Below are 17,111 nucleotides of genomic sequence, written 5' to 3' on the forward strand. Positions count from 1 at the left end.
GAAAATTTTAGGTAAGACAAGGCAAGTTTATTTATATAGCACAATTTAACAACAGGGTATCAAATTTTAATCAAATTTGTGATTTACATTCCAACTAATTTTATGTCTTTTACATTTATGCTGCCTTACATATTTATAAAAGTCAGACCAAAAGTTTACAGAATGCACACGTTTTTTCAAGGATTATTTGTTTTTGTAAGATATTTAAATACTTGAATGAAATGAAAAGTTTCTACCCTGTGATGGACTTGCAAGCTATACAAGAATGGGCCCTACCTCTTGCCTACAGTTGACTAGGCAGATGAATGTATAATAAATAAACATAGATACTTATATGTTTGACTTGGCCCCAAACAAGATGCATAAAAATTGGTTCTTCGTGTTTACATTTAACTCTAGTCACTAGAGTCTAGTGACTGGGAGTAAACTAGTTCTTCATGAGATGAGATACCTGGAAGGTTCATGATACACTAGAAAATCTGAAATGCAATTCGACCCATATTTTGGACAAATCAGACTGAAAATGAGCACAGATTTTAAATTGTTTTCTTTTCCTTTAAAGGTACCATAGTTACCTCTGTTTGTCTTTGTTTTATGGAACTACACTGAAAACTAAATTTAATAAAGTCACAAAACCAAGATGCCCTTTTACCAACAATTTAAAAAATTAAAAAATAAAACAGGAAAATAAAAGAAAAAAAAAAGAGTACAAAGGTGGATTACATTTACATTTTGGTAAAGTCTCAAACATTTCCGTTTGTCCTTCCATCACTCTTGAACAGTGGACTGAAACTAAACACATTGTGGACTAAGAGTCAGGCATGATACTTCCATGTAAGGCCCCTTCCATGCCACTGCAGAGCTTAACTCAACTCCCCTTGGTGTTCTTTGGTTTTCTATTGTGAGTAGTACCTGGTACAAGCTACTTTTCTGAGTACTAGCTCAGCTGATGCCCCAAGCAAGCTGAACCATTATTAAGTCGTGGCATGAAAACACTGAAGATCACTGATTGGCCAAAGAAAGACCTCACATGGAGGTGTACCAACAACATTTCTGCTGCTGGGTTGAAGCCCTGCACACATCAGTACTAGTCTCTGTTGTTGGGGGTAAAAGGTTAAATGCAAATATGTGGGAGGTGTGGCTGAAAAAACAAAAGAAAAAAAAGATATCCAATCTGTACAAACAGATTTGAAGACAAATTAAAAAGAATAGACAGGTTAAAACATGATTCACTTTTTACTCTGCCACCCACAGGTTATAGAGTAGAAATGCTGACGAACTTCTATGGACTCAGGTGCTATCACACTCTCACAAGGACGTCAGTGCTGTTGAGCAGATACTGCCTGCAGAGGCAAAGAAAGAGTAGAGAAGAGTCAAGTAGTGCTGAAACATGTATTTGAAGAAATTATATAGATGTGGAACTTACTCTAAAAGATACTGTATGCTCACTCCTATTTGTAACTGTAAAGTGTATGAAAAACCTAAAAATACATACTCAACCATATGTAGTCATCCAGAAAATTTGGGATCATATTTGCCATCATTTTAAAGACCTGAAGAGACATTGGAGTAAATCCAGATAAAATTAAAAGAAGGGGGTTGAACTGGAAAACCGCCTCTTCGGATTCTGTATGGGGCTGTTATCTGTGGGCAAATGGGCTGCTGTGTACGTTTTGTGGAGGTGAGCTTAAATAGTTTCCATGTGGGTATTAGGTCATTTTAATTATTGGTATCTTGTATCTGCACACAATTGCAACCAACGACATTGAGAATTTTGTGTTTGTTTCAGGGTAACTCCAAGTCCTTCCACCATTTCTCCAGGGATGGCATCCATCTCCACTATTTCCTTGCACAGAACATTTTCACTCAAGAAAGTTCCTGGTTGATCTAAAGTCTCTGCTGACACAAAATTTGTCTTGGTAACCTTGAGTTTCACATAACTCAATAAGAATTGTTCCTATAAAAGACTTATAAAGTTTAAAATAAATACTATAATACTGCAATACTATTGATCAACTTTTCTTGTACTGTAGATAGTCTTGTATTAAGTAGTCGACCGACTTGCCAACACAAAAACTTAGGCGGGGTAACATACTGGCATATACCACCAATAAGACACAGTTCTATATATTAAAAGTTATTAATTTCTCAGTGACAAAATACTTTGCAGAGGAAGAGGCCCTGTAATCAAAATGCTCTTCAAAATTATTACAAAAATATTAATGTCAAATTTTGTATAAAATATAAAATAGTAAAAATACATATGCATGTAAAATAGTTAAAACAATATTATTAAAAAAAATAAAAAGTGATGAATTGATTTATAAATTACTTAACTGGTTACTCTAAATTCCCCATAGGAGTGAGTGTGAGCATGAGTGGTTGTTTGTCTCTATGTGGTCGTGCGATGGACTGGGTGTACCCTACCTTTTGCCCAAAGACAGCTGGGTTAGGCTCCGGCTTCCCCACAACCCTGAATTGGACTAAGTAGTTTGGAAAATGAATGAATGAATGCATGCGTTACTTTAATGGTAACACAGCACCATATAATTAAATAAAGCACAAAAACAAGAAAAATTGTGGTGGTTTCATGCAAAATCCATCTTCTCTTACACTTCTCCTGACCCATATAAAATGTATGGGTCATTTCCACTGTGTTTAAAATACTAATCCAAAAATGTTCAAAGAAAAACATGATAAAGCAAACATATAAACTGTACATTGTAACATCATCTTTCTTGTGCAAATACTTTTCCCTTGCAATGATTTCCTACAAGTGACTTTTAAAATTCTTTAGGACTGTCCACCTTCTTGTATATCTGTGTTTTTAGAACTATATAAAATTGTACTTCTAACAGAGGACTTTTTCTTCCAGACATAGTTTAACACCAGAAGATACATCATTTGAGGTAAAAGCTCCTAAACTCTGGAATGAGCTACCTGAGGAGATTATCTGTGCAGAGTCTGCTTGTTCTTTTAAACCTCTTCTTCAAACACAGCATTTCATCTATCTATCTATCTATCTATCTATCTATCTATCTATCTATCTATCTATCTATCTATCTATCTATCTATCTATCTATCTATCTATCTATCTATCTATCTATCTATCTATCTATCTATCTATCTATACATATATATACTATGTAATACATATTTATAGTATAACAAAGTCTGATTATCATTTCACTTTCTGCTTAGGTTCAAACTCATACTCTTTTTTTGCTGGAACAGCCTTGACAAGTAGCTTCAGTATCCCCACAAAGGCACAATCATACTGGACATGGCTGTATAAAGAACAAATCCAAAAATTTTCAGGACTGTATTTGTGGCCAGAATAACCAAACTATATTGACTGATCATTTTGTAGGCTGAAGACTTGGTCCTAGCTCAAAACAAACAAAAAACTCAAACATTCTTAGTGGTGACATTAAAGGTGATCCAACATGGCTTTAACACTGCAACTACACTAGAAATGTTAGAAAGACATGCCATATGGGCCCAATTGACCTAAGTATCTAGGACAAACACCTTCTTAACTACTACTTGTGGCTGGACAGTGATTTCCAGGAAGTGGCTTAATTAATTAATAAAGCTGCCAACCAAAGGGGAAAAGGCCATCACTCTACAGGATCATTAATAAATCAATAAATTAACCTACTTCTTATGCCCAGTGACAAATGGCGCACATGTAGATCCAAATAAGTATTGCATGGAAATTTATAGATAGAATTAAATAATTTGAGATTGTAATTAAAATTGTTAGATTCTTTATATTTATTTAGTTAAGCTTTTCTATTTAGTTTTTTTTGTTGTTGTTGTTCAAATGCTATTTATCTTGAAAGTAAGTAGGTAAATAATTAAGAAAGAGAGGATTTGGTGACTAAATGCTTCCATGTACTTTGTCTCCACCTGTGATCCAAAATTCCCAACCTCATTGCTGTCTGATTCAATAAGTTGTTCTGACTAAAACTCTAGAAATATTGTATAAAAGATTATCACTTTTTATAGACACACGCAATAATTTCACGAGGCAGATATCAGCAGTTTTTTTTCTGTTGCCTTAATGCGGAACAAACTTAAAATAGAAGATGTAGGAGCCAATAAGTGAAATATTTTGTTTCATGAACCAGTTAATAATGTGTGTATGGTTGTGTGTTAGGCCAGAAAGGAAATCGGTTTTGACTGCTTTGCCCTGTAAAATACTGTCACCATGCACCATGCCATTTATTTACATATTTGATTGCAGAAATAAATGGAAATATTTTCTTTCAACTACGATGAACAGGATCGGGACTTTTAATCACACCATCTAACTCAGGTAAAAGCATGTCAACCAACATTTTGGTTATAATCACTACAGTGGTGTTAAGCATTGACTTAGCCCCTTCAGAAGATTGTAAATTACAGAACAAAGTGACATGAACTTAATTACTAGACTTCTGCTTATAACATAGTGAGCTTTGAGTAGAAGGTCAAATGATTTGTGTTTATTCAGGGAGAATAAAATGCAATGTTTATAAGTGAGACTGAGCTCCTACACAACAGGGGATGTGTGGTCAGGAATGAAAAAGATCACCAGCTTCAAGTTCTTGACTGATGGAGGTCTAGACAGACCTAATGAGCTGTACATGTACTTCAAGGGGTTGATATCCCCCCCCCCCCCCCCCCCCCCCCCTGCTCCCAGCTGAACAGTACACTGTTACGGCCCATGGCCTGTCATCTAGCTCATCATTTCAACAAGCATCACCTGGGGGATCTGATACACCTGGCTTTCTTCCTGGAGCTGCCCTCAGGCTGATATATGCTGGATGCTGATTGGTCGCCACACTCCCACCTACCCTTGATTGGCCTTCTACAGAGCACCGGAATAAAGGCTGTCACCAACCTTCGTTCCTGGCAGCTGTGTTCTGGTTGAGCCTGGTGCCACAGCTTGCCACTCCTTCAGTTACTGCAAAGGAGTTTGACTGTTTGGTGTTTGCATTGACGCTTTTGCAATTATCGCTGGGTTGGTGCCAGCTTTGGTGGACATTTTTGTTATTGGGTTTGTTTGGTTGTTTTCTGACCTTTGATGCGTTTAGGGACTAGTGGGTCCAAAAAGAAAGCCTTCATTTGTACATTTTTGTGGTATTCTTTTGTTAATGTTGCCACCCCCGTTTACCCCTGGACAAACTCCATTGAGGGTTGTAACAACACACACACTTCACATACTGATACCTCCTCTACCTCCACCTTTAGCCTGTCTGTCTCCTGCAGTCAGGTGAAGAAACAACTGGAGAAACAGGACAGTGTGTCCAGATGGTGTCAGCCCCAGGGTTCAGAAACCCTGCTCAGAACAACCATGTTGGGTTTTCAGCACCTTTTCAACAACTATCTGACTCAGAAAAGAGTTTCCGTGGTGTGGAAAACATCCTGCCTTGTTCCAGTACCCAAAGAGTCTCAACTATCTGAACCAAAAGACTACAGACCAATGTCCTAACATCTCACATAATAAAAGTTTTTCAGAGACTGTTATTGGCTCACCTCAATAAGCCAGTCAACACCTTACAGCACCCATTGCAGTTTGCATCTCATAACAGGCTTGGGGTTGAAGACCTATTAATCTACCTCACTCTAAGAATCTACTCTCATTTGGACCAATCAGGCAGCACTTTGAGGATCACGTTCTTTGACTTCTTTAGTAATTTTTATATAATTCAGGCTGCTCTGTTATATGAGAAGGTACATAGATTCTAGGTGGAAAGAGATGGAAAGGTTGTGTGTTTGAGATGGTGTTCAGCAACACTGGAGCACCACAAGGAACTGTACTCTCGCCATTTCTGTTCACACTGTACACCTCAGACTTACAACTCTGAGTCCTGTCATCTGCAGAAATACTCTGAGGACTCTGCAGTTGCATCAGTGATAGATAAAACGTGAGATGTGCAGAAACAATCTCCTCATCTTCAACACAAACAGAACACGCAAGATGACTGTTGACTTAAGGAGAAGCAAGAGGCCCTCCACAAGAAAAAACAAGAACATACTCAAAACTTATGACAGCTATGTGGATTGCTACTTACACCAAATGTGAATTGCTGTCATTGAAGAAGTGGTGGCATAAAAGGTTGAGAAGTTTGGGAAAGGATACTCATGAGATATGATATGGTATTACATATCAAAAGAAGTCCGATAATAAAATGTCAACTTGCTCTCGGTTTGAGGTTTGTGAGGCCTTATTGTTGAGCGATTTAATTCTGAATTACATGCGATTACACTGTGAAAAGCTCCAGCATCCCAAACCATATTCTCAACCCACACTGATTATTCAGACTCATGCATCACTGTCATCAAACACATTAATCAGCTGAAGTGTGGCTATGATCATTATCACTTTTATTGTCAACTCCTAGAGTTAAAATGTGGGAGAAGGTCAGTACCCTTCTGTCTGTTAACAAGTTGTCTGTGGGAATGCAATTTTTTATAGCAGTATAAATCTTCTGCCCACATACAGGGTCTCCAGTGATGTGATTCCTCACAATATCCCAGTCATGTATGGTATGAATAGAGGTTGTAGTTCCCAGCATCTGTTAGTTGTTCTCCAGAGTAGGATGACGACAAACAATTTAGGGATTATCTGCCCTACTTCACCATTTTCTACAAATGACTCATTCTGCCAATTCGTTTTGGGAGCCAGATAAACAGGAGACAGTCTGACATACTAACTTCTCATTCACATACAGAACACAAAACAGTGTCTACTATGCATTTAGTTCCTGAAAATTGCACTTATACTGTAAGCATGTCATTTTTGAATGGTCTTACAGACTGAAAAACTCTTCATTAAATATTGCGGGACTCTAACTGCGCTTCATGTAATGTCTTTCACATTGTGTCTTTCGCAAACACACTCTGTCTCAAACAGAAAACATTCATCTACATTCACAAAGGACATAGGTCAATGGGTGGGGCGTAAAGGCAATATGTTGTTGGGGCCTTTTTTTTTTTTTTTTTTTGCCCAGCCTCTTTTCTTGTATATTCCACATTCTGCTTAAGAAACAAAGTGGAGTTTTTGAGAAGACCTCTCTCCAATGCCGGACTAGCATGTGCAAAATTTATCACTGGGGTGTCAGGAATTTCAATCTTTGCTTCCAAAACAGACTGGCAGCCTGAAGACACAAAGTGGGGAGAGAGCAGCATCCCAGACACTTTTTTTTTTCCCTTAAGGGTTAAACACTGCAATGTCAGTATTACCCTCCTCATTTGAGAATCCACAGTCTTTTCAGTGGTGTTTGCATCTTTAAAGCGCAGCAGCTCCTGGTATGTAAATCTCCACTGTCTCACTGGATTTTAAGCCTTTGACAAGAATGCAAGGACTCCAGAAAAAGACTTTGTTTAATTTTCGGGAATTCTTATGTGCTAGTGATGATAGTGGGAATGCCTGAGACAAAGTGAACAAGCGCAGCAGGATCAATATACAGGATTATGTTGGCTGCCATGATAACACCTGCACTGATATATTTCATGGTGCAAAACACTTTAACTTTGGCACTCAGCACTGCATGCTGGGATGAGCGTCTGTCAGGAGCAGGAAGAAACAGCAGCTGCATGGGTGAGTCTGACATCTCTTCAGTTGTGGCTAATAACTCATGTTTCAGTTATTCTGTTTGTTTATACAATTTCTTGTATTCCAGCAAAGAAATGTGTTTTAACAGATGAAGTGGTATCAAATGATGAAAAAGTAATATTAATGACTAAAAATGTCCAGAGGTAGCTAATAATAACAATATGCAATTAAGGTAAATAAAAGTAAACACATTATTTATGCGGGTTTGCTATGAAATAACTTGGAAGATTTTTTTAACAGTGACAAACTGTTGTGTGGGTGTATCTCAGGCTGAGCTCAAGTTTTTAGTGGGACACCACAGGAACGCCACCTGTCTCCAGATGGTGAGCTTTATGCAAACAGGACATCATATCTTTTATGATAATTTTATATTGATGTTATGATGAATAGTGACATTTTTTAAAAATCTTAATTTCTTGTCGCTGATCTACTTTTACCACAAAGTTGTGAATAGGTCATAGTAGTGGATCACTTTCCATGGTTTAGCTTCTTATCCTCATTCACAGTGGATACTTGCAACAAACAGATCCCAAAACCTTGAGCTTATATGGAAGCCACAACACAGTTATTAAAAGAAATTGCATTTAAGTAGGTCTTGAAATTATACAGATACTGATTAAGCACAATATTGCAACAACTAATACAAAATGAGAATTTTCACTTCATGATGTACAGTTCCTAATGTTAATGTATTTATCTTTGTTGTCACACAGGCAAACCCACGATATACATATATATATATATATATATATATATATATATATATAAATATAAACAGTCTTCAATCTGATGAAAATTCCTTTTGAATTGCAGTTCAACGGAATCAGAAAAAAAAGTAATAAATATAATTATGATGGAACCTGAAATTTTTTAATTGAGCAACTTCCTTTGAAATAATAATTGCATTTAGGTGTTTTTTGTAACTTTCAAACAGAACAGACTTCTGTCTCAGTGCTTATCAATATCAAATATTCTCTTCAGCAACAGTTCAAAAATTGTATCTCTTTTCCCTAATTTATATTTTATTAAAATTTTTATTTATTATTTCTTTTTTCAATCAATCAATGTGAGTTTTCTTTTCTGGGAGGGTCCTAATCCACTTGAGAAAAACTGTAACTGATTTATGTATATTTTGGGGTATGTCAGTGGGTTATAGCATAATCATTGCTATACACACTAATCCAACAAGTCTGTACAAGTAATAACTCATATTTCAAACATAAATAAAGCTAAATACTGTAGAGTACTGTCAAGTTCAAATATAAACTCAACTAATTTGACCCAAATCTGTCAATCATTACTGTCACAAGTTCTGTTTGGATTTTACAATTAACTCGTGGCAGTAACTGTTCTACTTAAACATACAGAAAATAGTCAAACAAATTTAGTCACCGTACCAAAACTACAAAACTTTTCATTTCATACAATAATATCTAAGTAACTGAGTTGAGCCATGAATCATGGTGACCACATTGTGAACTTGTCAATCAGGCATAATAGTAACTCAGCACCAGCAGACATTTTTGGGGACCTCAGGCTAGACATTTCATTAAGTTGTTGTCTGTTGTTACTCGTTGTTTTTGTCATTCCAGAGTTAAGAGCAGTGTCTATTGTTAGGCAAGATGTTGTCATTACCATAACAAGTGTCCATAACAGTTTTCAACTCACACCCAAGATTTTCTAAGTTTGTTTTTTTTTTTTTTCTTTAGCTAACAAACGGGCATATTCTAACAGATAAATTTATGTCTTATATAGAAGTGGAGAAAAAGAACATTGCTGCTGCACACAACTGTTAAAGAGATTTTTCAACCAGTGTGCCGAGGTGATCCAAAGCAGAAACCTGCAAGAGAAAATATACAGCTCAAGCCTTTCACTTTATGCATTGCAGAGTATTTGCTAGAGTGAAAGCACACAGTGAAAACCATTTGTTGCTAAGGAACGAGACTTGATCCAGAAGCAGCTGTGGCTGCCACAGACTTCACCTTATTACAGCAGTGAATGGGTTTTTTAATCAGGCAAATTCAACAATAACAGCGGCGTGATGCAAAGCCAGACGGAGAAGTTATTTAAATGCTAAATGCTGCCATAGCTACCTTCTTCTTACAAAAACATTTATTTATTGAAACTGAGAATGTGCATATAAAAAATCTTCTTTCAAATTGCTTAAAAAACTGCAATTGGCTGCATAGGTGCAAGGTTCAATGATTCAAATTAACAGCATTAAGAGCTCAGTTTAGTCACTATTGGACCATTCAAGATTCTATCTTTATGTTATTTGACAGATCATGGTTGTAAATGCTTTATAATACCTGTAGAACAGTAACTTAAGATAGAATGGCATTCAGGTTGGACCACAGCTTATTTATTTGTTTTGACAATAAAAGAACATTTTTTTGTTTTTACAAATACTAAAATGTTTTACAATCAAGATCATTCATTCATTTTCCTAACCACTTAATCCAATTCAGGGTCGCAGGGCAGCTGGACCCCATCCCCGTATAGTCTCAGGGCGAAAGGCAGGTTACACCCTGGACAGGTCGCCATTCCATCGCAGGGTGCAATCAAAATAGTTTTTTTTTTAAATAAAACAAAAACAAAACAAAACAAAACAACAACAACAAAAAAATGACTATACAACTGAAAATAATGAATTACTATCATCTCTATACACAGTATGCTGAGCTTTAAGAATTGTTTGAACTGAGTGTTTGTTTTTATTTAGCTTCACAGCCTTTCCTGATTTTCGGTCATGGTAAATCCATTCATCGCATGGGCCTCGATGGCAAGAACCACAGACGGCTCGTGGCAGGTGTTGGAAGCTCTATCCTGCTTGACTTTCATTTCAAAGAAGAAAGAGTTTACTGGGCTGACAAGCGCACAGGGGTCATTTACAGAGTATCTGTGAAAGGAGCACACAGACAGGTGATTACATAACTACCCTAAAGTTGCTAAAAACATCTCCAACTTTGTTGCAGATAATGTACTCGGATCATATAGTTATATTCAGTTGGCCTCCTTGATGTTGCATTGATGAATGACTTTAAAGGGGGCTGTTGCTGTCTGATAATATGACGCCTATAGCAGATATTCTGAATTATGCTTGTTGAACGATGGGGCCTCCATAAATATGGTTTGTTAAAGGTGAATATCGGTGTGAAAAATTATCTTCTCAAAGTTTAACTAGATAAGGTGTTTCCAGTTGTATTCAGGATTGATTTGTTCATGTGTGAGTTTGTTTTTATATATTTTAATCAGCTTACTTGATTAACAACAAGAAGGAAAGATTTAAAACAAGAATTGACTAGCTTCTCTTCTTCCAGTTGATTATTACTGACTCTTAATTTCAACTGAAAAATCCCAATGCAAAGTAGCAAACTAGAGTTTTAGTACATACAGTATATGGTAGCAAGCATTTGAACATTTTAACCCTTTAACAAATGCTTTTTTGTTCACTTTCTGGGCGATGACGTCTGTTGTAACTAATAGTATCTCCTCACCTTTGTGCTGTGTTAGTCTGCACATAGTTTGTTAGCTGATCCTAGTTCCGTTTCCTTTCTTAATAAAGTTTCTAAATTGCTGCAGCAAAGTTTGACACAGATTTTTATAAAAAATTACAGGTATTGGCATTCACACTTCTATTGGTAGTTGCTATTGGATTTTTAAAATTTTAAGCATGATTATTTACAAAGATCTCATATAAGCAACAATACTGAGCTTTGACAGATTTTCACATGGCCCCAATGGAAACTAATTAAGCATCCATCTTGCATCCTATCTCTTCTCTAAGGTATCTCCAGCAAGTTAAAATCAGTCCGATGTTGACTCATGTCTTGTTCCTTGCTCTGTCACTGTCTCACATTCTTTTCCTCACTTCCTCCGGTAATGTCCTCTTGTGTCTCTTTGCTGAATCCGCCATGGCGTTTGAGGCAGTGATATCCAGCTGGTCCTGTGTGGTGTACTGTAAAGCAAAATCCAGCTGAAATGTGACACTTTGGAATGTAATTAAAAAATGATAAAGCGCAGTTTTTCAGCCATGGGATACCGCAGGTCAGAAGCATGGGGTGTAAGGTTGGAAAGTTGTACAGTGTTACTTTAAAGCACATGCAGTCTTGGCGGAGTCAACATCTTGAGCTCTTGCTCCCATTGTTCATGGACAGATTTTTGTTGTGTGCTATGGTGGCTGCTATCTTGGAATATTTTTTTTCATAGAGGGAGTGTGCTTGATCTGTAACAGAGCTTAACTGGGTGGTACTTTTTATTGGAGGATCTACATGAATCCTGCATTTCTGTAGAACACTGCATTGCAATATGACAACCATGCACTTCCCCATTTCCCTGCCAGTGACTTTTAATGTGCTAGTTGATTAGTGGGGAGTTCAGTTACAGATAGTAAATATGGGATATTTTTACAGTAATGTAGCTGCGGTATTTTGAAACTTTTGATTTAAATGAATTAACATCAATGTTTGTTTTACAGAAGCTATATTCATTTGACAAACACATCTCAGGGCTTGCAGTGGACTGGATTTGGAACAGTATATACTGGACAAATGGAGAAAAGGGGGAGATCAAGACAATGGATACAAATGGGGGAAATGAGAGAACACTCTTAAGACACTTAACCCAACCAAGTTATATAAGTGTTGACCCAAATGTCAGGTAATCCCTTATTTTTATCATGAGGCTACTTGTTTACATGTTTTACACCAAAATTCTTCAGGATAAAAGACTATTTAAAAGGTTTTCACATACAAACATGTCTTCAGTTTTGCTTGTGTAGAACTATTGCATAAATGCTTTCTCTTCAGGACTATAAATCTCTTTCCACCAAGCATGGCTGGCACATAGGTGCAAAATGACAGACTGACTCTCACATGCCTCACGTTTCTCTGATCAAATACACTGATTGTTGTTTTTAAACAGACACATTTTGCTTGAAACTTCACAGCACTTAGATTCAGTCATTGTAAACTGGTGAATAACTAAATGTTGTAAAAGCTAACTTTTAAGTGTAAAGTCTTCCAAACTCAATATTGATATTCTGCAGGTTTTTGTTTTGGCTCTCTGGTGGAATGACTTCAAGTGTCCAACGTTTGGATACCATGGGGCAAAGGAAAACGACACTAATTAAGATGTCTGAGCAACTCCAAGCACTGTCGATTGATCGACAAGACAAAAGGCTGTTCTGGGTTCAGTTTGGTCTGCAAGGAGAAAGTGCCATTGCTTCTTGTGACTACAATGGAAATTCTTTGCACATCATTGATCAGCCACTACGGTAAACAGGATTTTCTATTCTGATTATTTACTACTTTACTATTTACTAAAAAAACTAAATAAATAAACTCATATTTACACAAACACTACAATCAGTTGCCTTGTGTGTGAGTATGTGAGTTTCACATATTTTGTTTGTTGTGCTGATTGATAGTGTGCTCTGTCGCTAACATACTTTTAGCCTAAATGTTACTTTTACCATATGTATTATAGTAATTTAATCATGTAAATATGTAATTTTGGGGTGACTTTTTACATCTGTCCAGAGACTGCAGATGAAAATTAGCGTGGCTAATTCTGGCAAATTTACAGGTTTTTTTGTTTTTGTTTTTTTTTTATGAAAATGCACTGCCTGTATTAAATAAATAAATAAATAAAGTTATGCAATGTTAAGAAATAACTTTTCCCTGTTAGTGATTTTAAATGTGGGTGCTGATTGGTGTTGTTCACCAAGGTATGTTCAGGTATATTTACCTGATTTGCTACACCAATAACAGAAATGGACCTAATTTTTTTTTGTTTGTTTGTTTGCTTGGTTTTTTTTTTTTTTTTTACAGCTCTCAATCGGTTGGAATATCAGTGTTTCTGGAGCACCTCTACTACACTGATGCAGCATCTCGGATTATGAAACGAGTTAACAAATACACTGGTGGGGATCCAGAAGATGTAAATATTAAGAAAATGGCAAAGGCTCCTGTTGATATCAAAGTGGTACACCCCCTCAACCAACCAATAGCAGACTTTTCATCACCCTTTCCAGGTGAATTACAACTGAATTTCATATAAATGTCTCTTTATTTCCCTACTAGTTTACTAATACAATAAAATGTGATGAAGTGATAGTATTCCAATAATGAAAAAAAACTGCTAATGTTCTCGAACAGGCTGTGATGATCAGAGTGGGGATTGTGTGAACGTGTGTTCCAGTCTAGCAGATCAAGGGGTTTGCCTGTGCAGTGAAGGCTTCGAGCCAAGCAAACAAGGCAGTTATTGTGAAGGTTGGTACAGAATCTTACAGACAATGTCAACAACCTAAACAATTAAAGCAATATCATATTTGTTCACTTTCACAAGTTAGGAACTTATTAAGGACTGAAAAACAACAACAAAATCATGACTGACTGTCATGAGAGGACTATCAGGCCACTGCTGAGTTATCTGCTGCAAATATACACTCCTACTTGAATTAAGGATATTCTATAAGAACAAATTAACTACATTATGATATTTACATCTACTTTAAAAGAAATTTAAAAAAAAAAAAGCTTATATCATTATATTTGTCTGTGTGGCACAGATGTAAATGAATGTGCCCACTGGAACCACGGCTGCTCTCTTGGTTGTGAAAACATTCCAGGCTCTTATTTCTGTACCTGCCCCAAAGGATATGCCCTCCTACCAGACAGGAAAACGTGTCGAGGTAAGTTACATCAAAATGTTGATTATATAGCAATCCTTAATTTTCATTATGGTGATTTTATGAGGACAAATAACTTACGTCACACAGAAAAAAAGCATTTCCTCCCAAGTTTACATGGTAATTATGTTCCCAGTAGAAAACACTTGGTAATGGTAGATGGAATTAGAGACATTTACACATAACCCACTCAACCCAAACTGTTAAGTTGGATATTTTCATGAACATGAACTCATGAACTGATTTCAAAACAATCATGAAATATCTTCTTAACCCATTAAGCTTGAAGAGATCAACATCACATTACAGAATATGGAGGCATGTCCTTCCTTTCGTGGTATCTATAATAATTAAGGCATAATTGTGGTTCATCCTTGCACAATAAAAGGAGAAAAATATCTGTAAAATGAACATTTTATTCAAAAAGTTGTTTTAATCAACATAATAAATGTAACATTGATGAAAGATGAGATCCTCTGTGTTGCTTTTAAAGCTGGTATTTGTCTACCAGACTTTACTTTGACCTTAGAGATCCTATAAAAAGTCTGGGTCATGGACGTCCAGACAGACTAGAGATATGTGAGCTCCCAATTGTGTGTTAGGTTACTTGGGTCAGAAGAGTGACACTTTGTCACACTCTTAAAGGCCTAACAACACTTTAACTGCTTGGCTGTGTAAAGCCAATGGAAGCAGCAACACTGCATACAAGAAAGAAGCAGTTATTTCACACTATTTCTTTTTCTGATCTGAAAAGGGGGGTGCTGAGTTATGTTAAAAATGCTAAAGTAGTTTCTTAAACAAATACCGGTACCTAAAGTATTTTGAATACCTACACATTCGAACATTATGTTGCTTTCAGACAAACCTTTTACTATCCCGTTGTTTCACTTGTACTACTATGAATAGCTCTTCCTGTTTGTTATAATGCAGATCTGTTGTCTTCCAGCAGAACAAAAGCCCTTTTTAGTAAGTAGATAACTCAGACAATCTAATATATTGACACAAACATATGGACTGCAGTCATGGAGGAATGTGTGGAAAGATTTCACTCTAAAATAAACAACAACAACCTATACTTTTCTCCTATTGTGTGGGAATTTATTAGTGCGGGTGTGTCTTTTACCATTTCATTTTAATATTTTAATCTGATAACAAAGTAAAACATATTTGAATTACAGTCCTACGGTTAAAAGATTATTTCTCCTAAACCAGAGCTGTATTTCCTAAACTAGTTGGTGACCTATTATAAAAAACACTGCCTGATTCTGCACCACAGCTTGCTTGGATGTGCTGCACACTCACAGTGCAGCAATGAAATCAGAGCTACACTGTTGACTATAAACAGACAATATTACCAAATTTTTCAATGATCTATTTTTAGAAAAAGAAATATCTCTGAAATAGAATATCAGTTGATATATAAACAGCTCCAGTTATAAACGTGATGGATAATTTTATCAGCCAATACTGGGTGTCTGCTGTATCCGTCCAGCTCTAATCCTAATCTCTTCTTTTCTAATCTTGCTGGTTCACAGCCAAGACAATGGGAAAGCTTCATGGACACAATAAGATTATATGATGAGGTGACATTTGTAGTAGGGAACATATCTTGTCAGCAGCTTTGTCCATCTAAGCTATTTAGCAGATAACCTTTGCCAAGGTCCAGTAGAGAACACACATGCGACCAAGTTCGCACGCTAGACAATGGAGATGACGACGGAGATTACAAACTACAACTGGGCGGCACATGGATTCTGTGTTGTAAACAAACATTAACAAAAAAAACTGAGAAAAAAAAATGTTTCTTTTTTTTTGTTCGGCCCTGTTTTCTAATACATGTGCTGCTTTTGTTATCTGACATTTACATAGTGGAAGACTGTATAACAAGAAAAAAAACATGCTGTTGCCCTTTTAAAATAATGACCTAACTCTTTTTTTTCAGGTTTTTCTAAAAACACAAAAAACTGACCCAGATAGCTACAAGAAATCAGTTTTTCGTGTATTTAGAAAAATAAAATAAAAAAATACTTAAGGCATTGTTGAATGACAATATTGGATTAGATCATTATTATTAAATTTCTTTGGAATCAGTATTCATTTAGATAATTACAAAATATTATGTATACTCAGGATGGGCGATTGAAGTCAAGATTTGATACAATAGTTGGTGTCTAATAGGCTATCTTTCACAAATTGACTTGAATTGATGTGTCTGTAAAGTGTCCTGAGACGACATTGTTGCAGCACAATACAAATGAAGCTGAACTGAATTGAATCGAATCAGTAACTTAACCAATACTCATCTTAATTTCAATGCACAATATGTGGAGAGAAAGAAACATGTACTCACATATTCTTGTGCTTTTAATTAGTTTTTTAAGCATTACCTAGTAATAATGAAACCACTCTTATTAATATACCTGATATTAATGTACAATTACTAGTTGGCAACATGCTCAAAAGAATAAAGTATCAAGAAAGAATTGCAAGCTGATTTATTCATTTGAGATACAGCTTTGGCTTCAGCATTTGGCAGAGGGCAACTTTTCACATCAGACTCTTGGCCTGACTGTATTCCTGGCCAAGTTTCACTCATACAGGCAATGCCACTCTACTGTGAGCTAACATTACATCATTCTCACTGACTGAGCTTCTCATCACACTTTCTACCTTTTCAATGGGATTATGTCTGCTTTCATAAATGGATTGTACCAGAACATGGTCTAAGAAGTTTTTTGCTCACCCTGATCATCTGCACCAGCTAGGCCTAAAAATAACCTGGAAATGCTTTCATCATTATGCATCATTTTCATT

The 17,111-nt window shown here is 36.2% G+C and overlaps 1 protein-coding gene across 1 annotated transcript in view; it reads left to right on the forward strand.

Moving 5' to 3' along the window:
• Positions 1-7,464: 7,464 nt before the first annotated feature.
• Positions 7,465-17,111, forward strand: part of egf (epidermal growth factor) — a gene marked incomplete at both ends in the record, with an annotated part of 21,876 nt that continues 12,229 nt past the window's right edge. The window contains 7 exons of the mRNA XM_079250057.1: positions 7,465-7,591; positions 10,329-10,528; positions 12,084-12,265; positions 12,654-12,881; positions 13,438-13,640; positions 13,765-13,878; positions 14,178-14,300. Of these exons, the coding sequence (XP_079106183.1) occupies positions 7,465-7,591; positions 10,329-10,528; positions 12,084-12,265; positions 12,654-12,881; positions 13,438-13,640; positions 13,765-13,878; positions 14,178-14,300 (1,177 nt within the window). The remainder of the gene's footprint in view (positions 7,592-10,328; positions 10,529-12,083; positions 12,266-12,653; positions 12,882-13,437; positions 13,641-13,764; positions 13,879-14,177; positions 14,301-17,111) is intronic.

This window comes from Telmatherina bonti, assembly GCF_933228915.1.
Source record: "Telmatherina bonti genome assembly, chromosome: 12".
NCBI classification, from domain to species: domain Eukaryota; kingdom Metazoa; phylum Chordata; class Actinopteri; order Atheriniformes; family Telmatherinidae; genus Telmatherina; species Telmatherina bonti.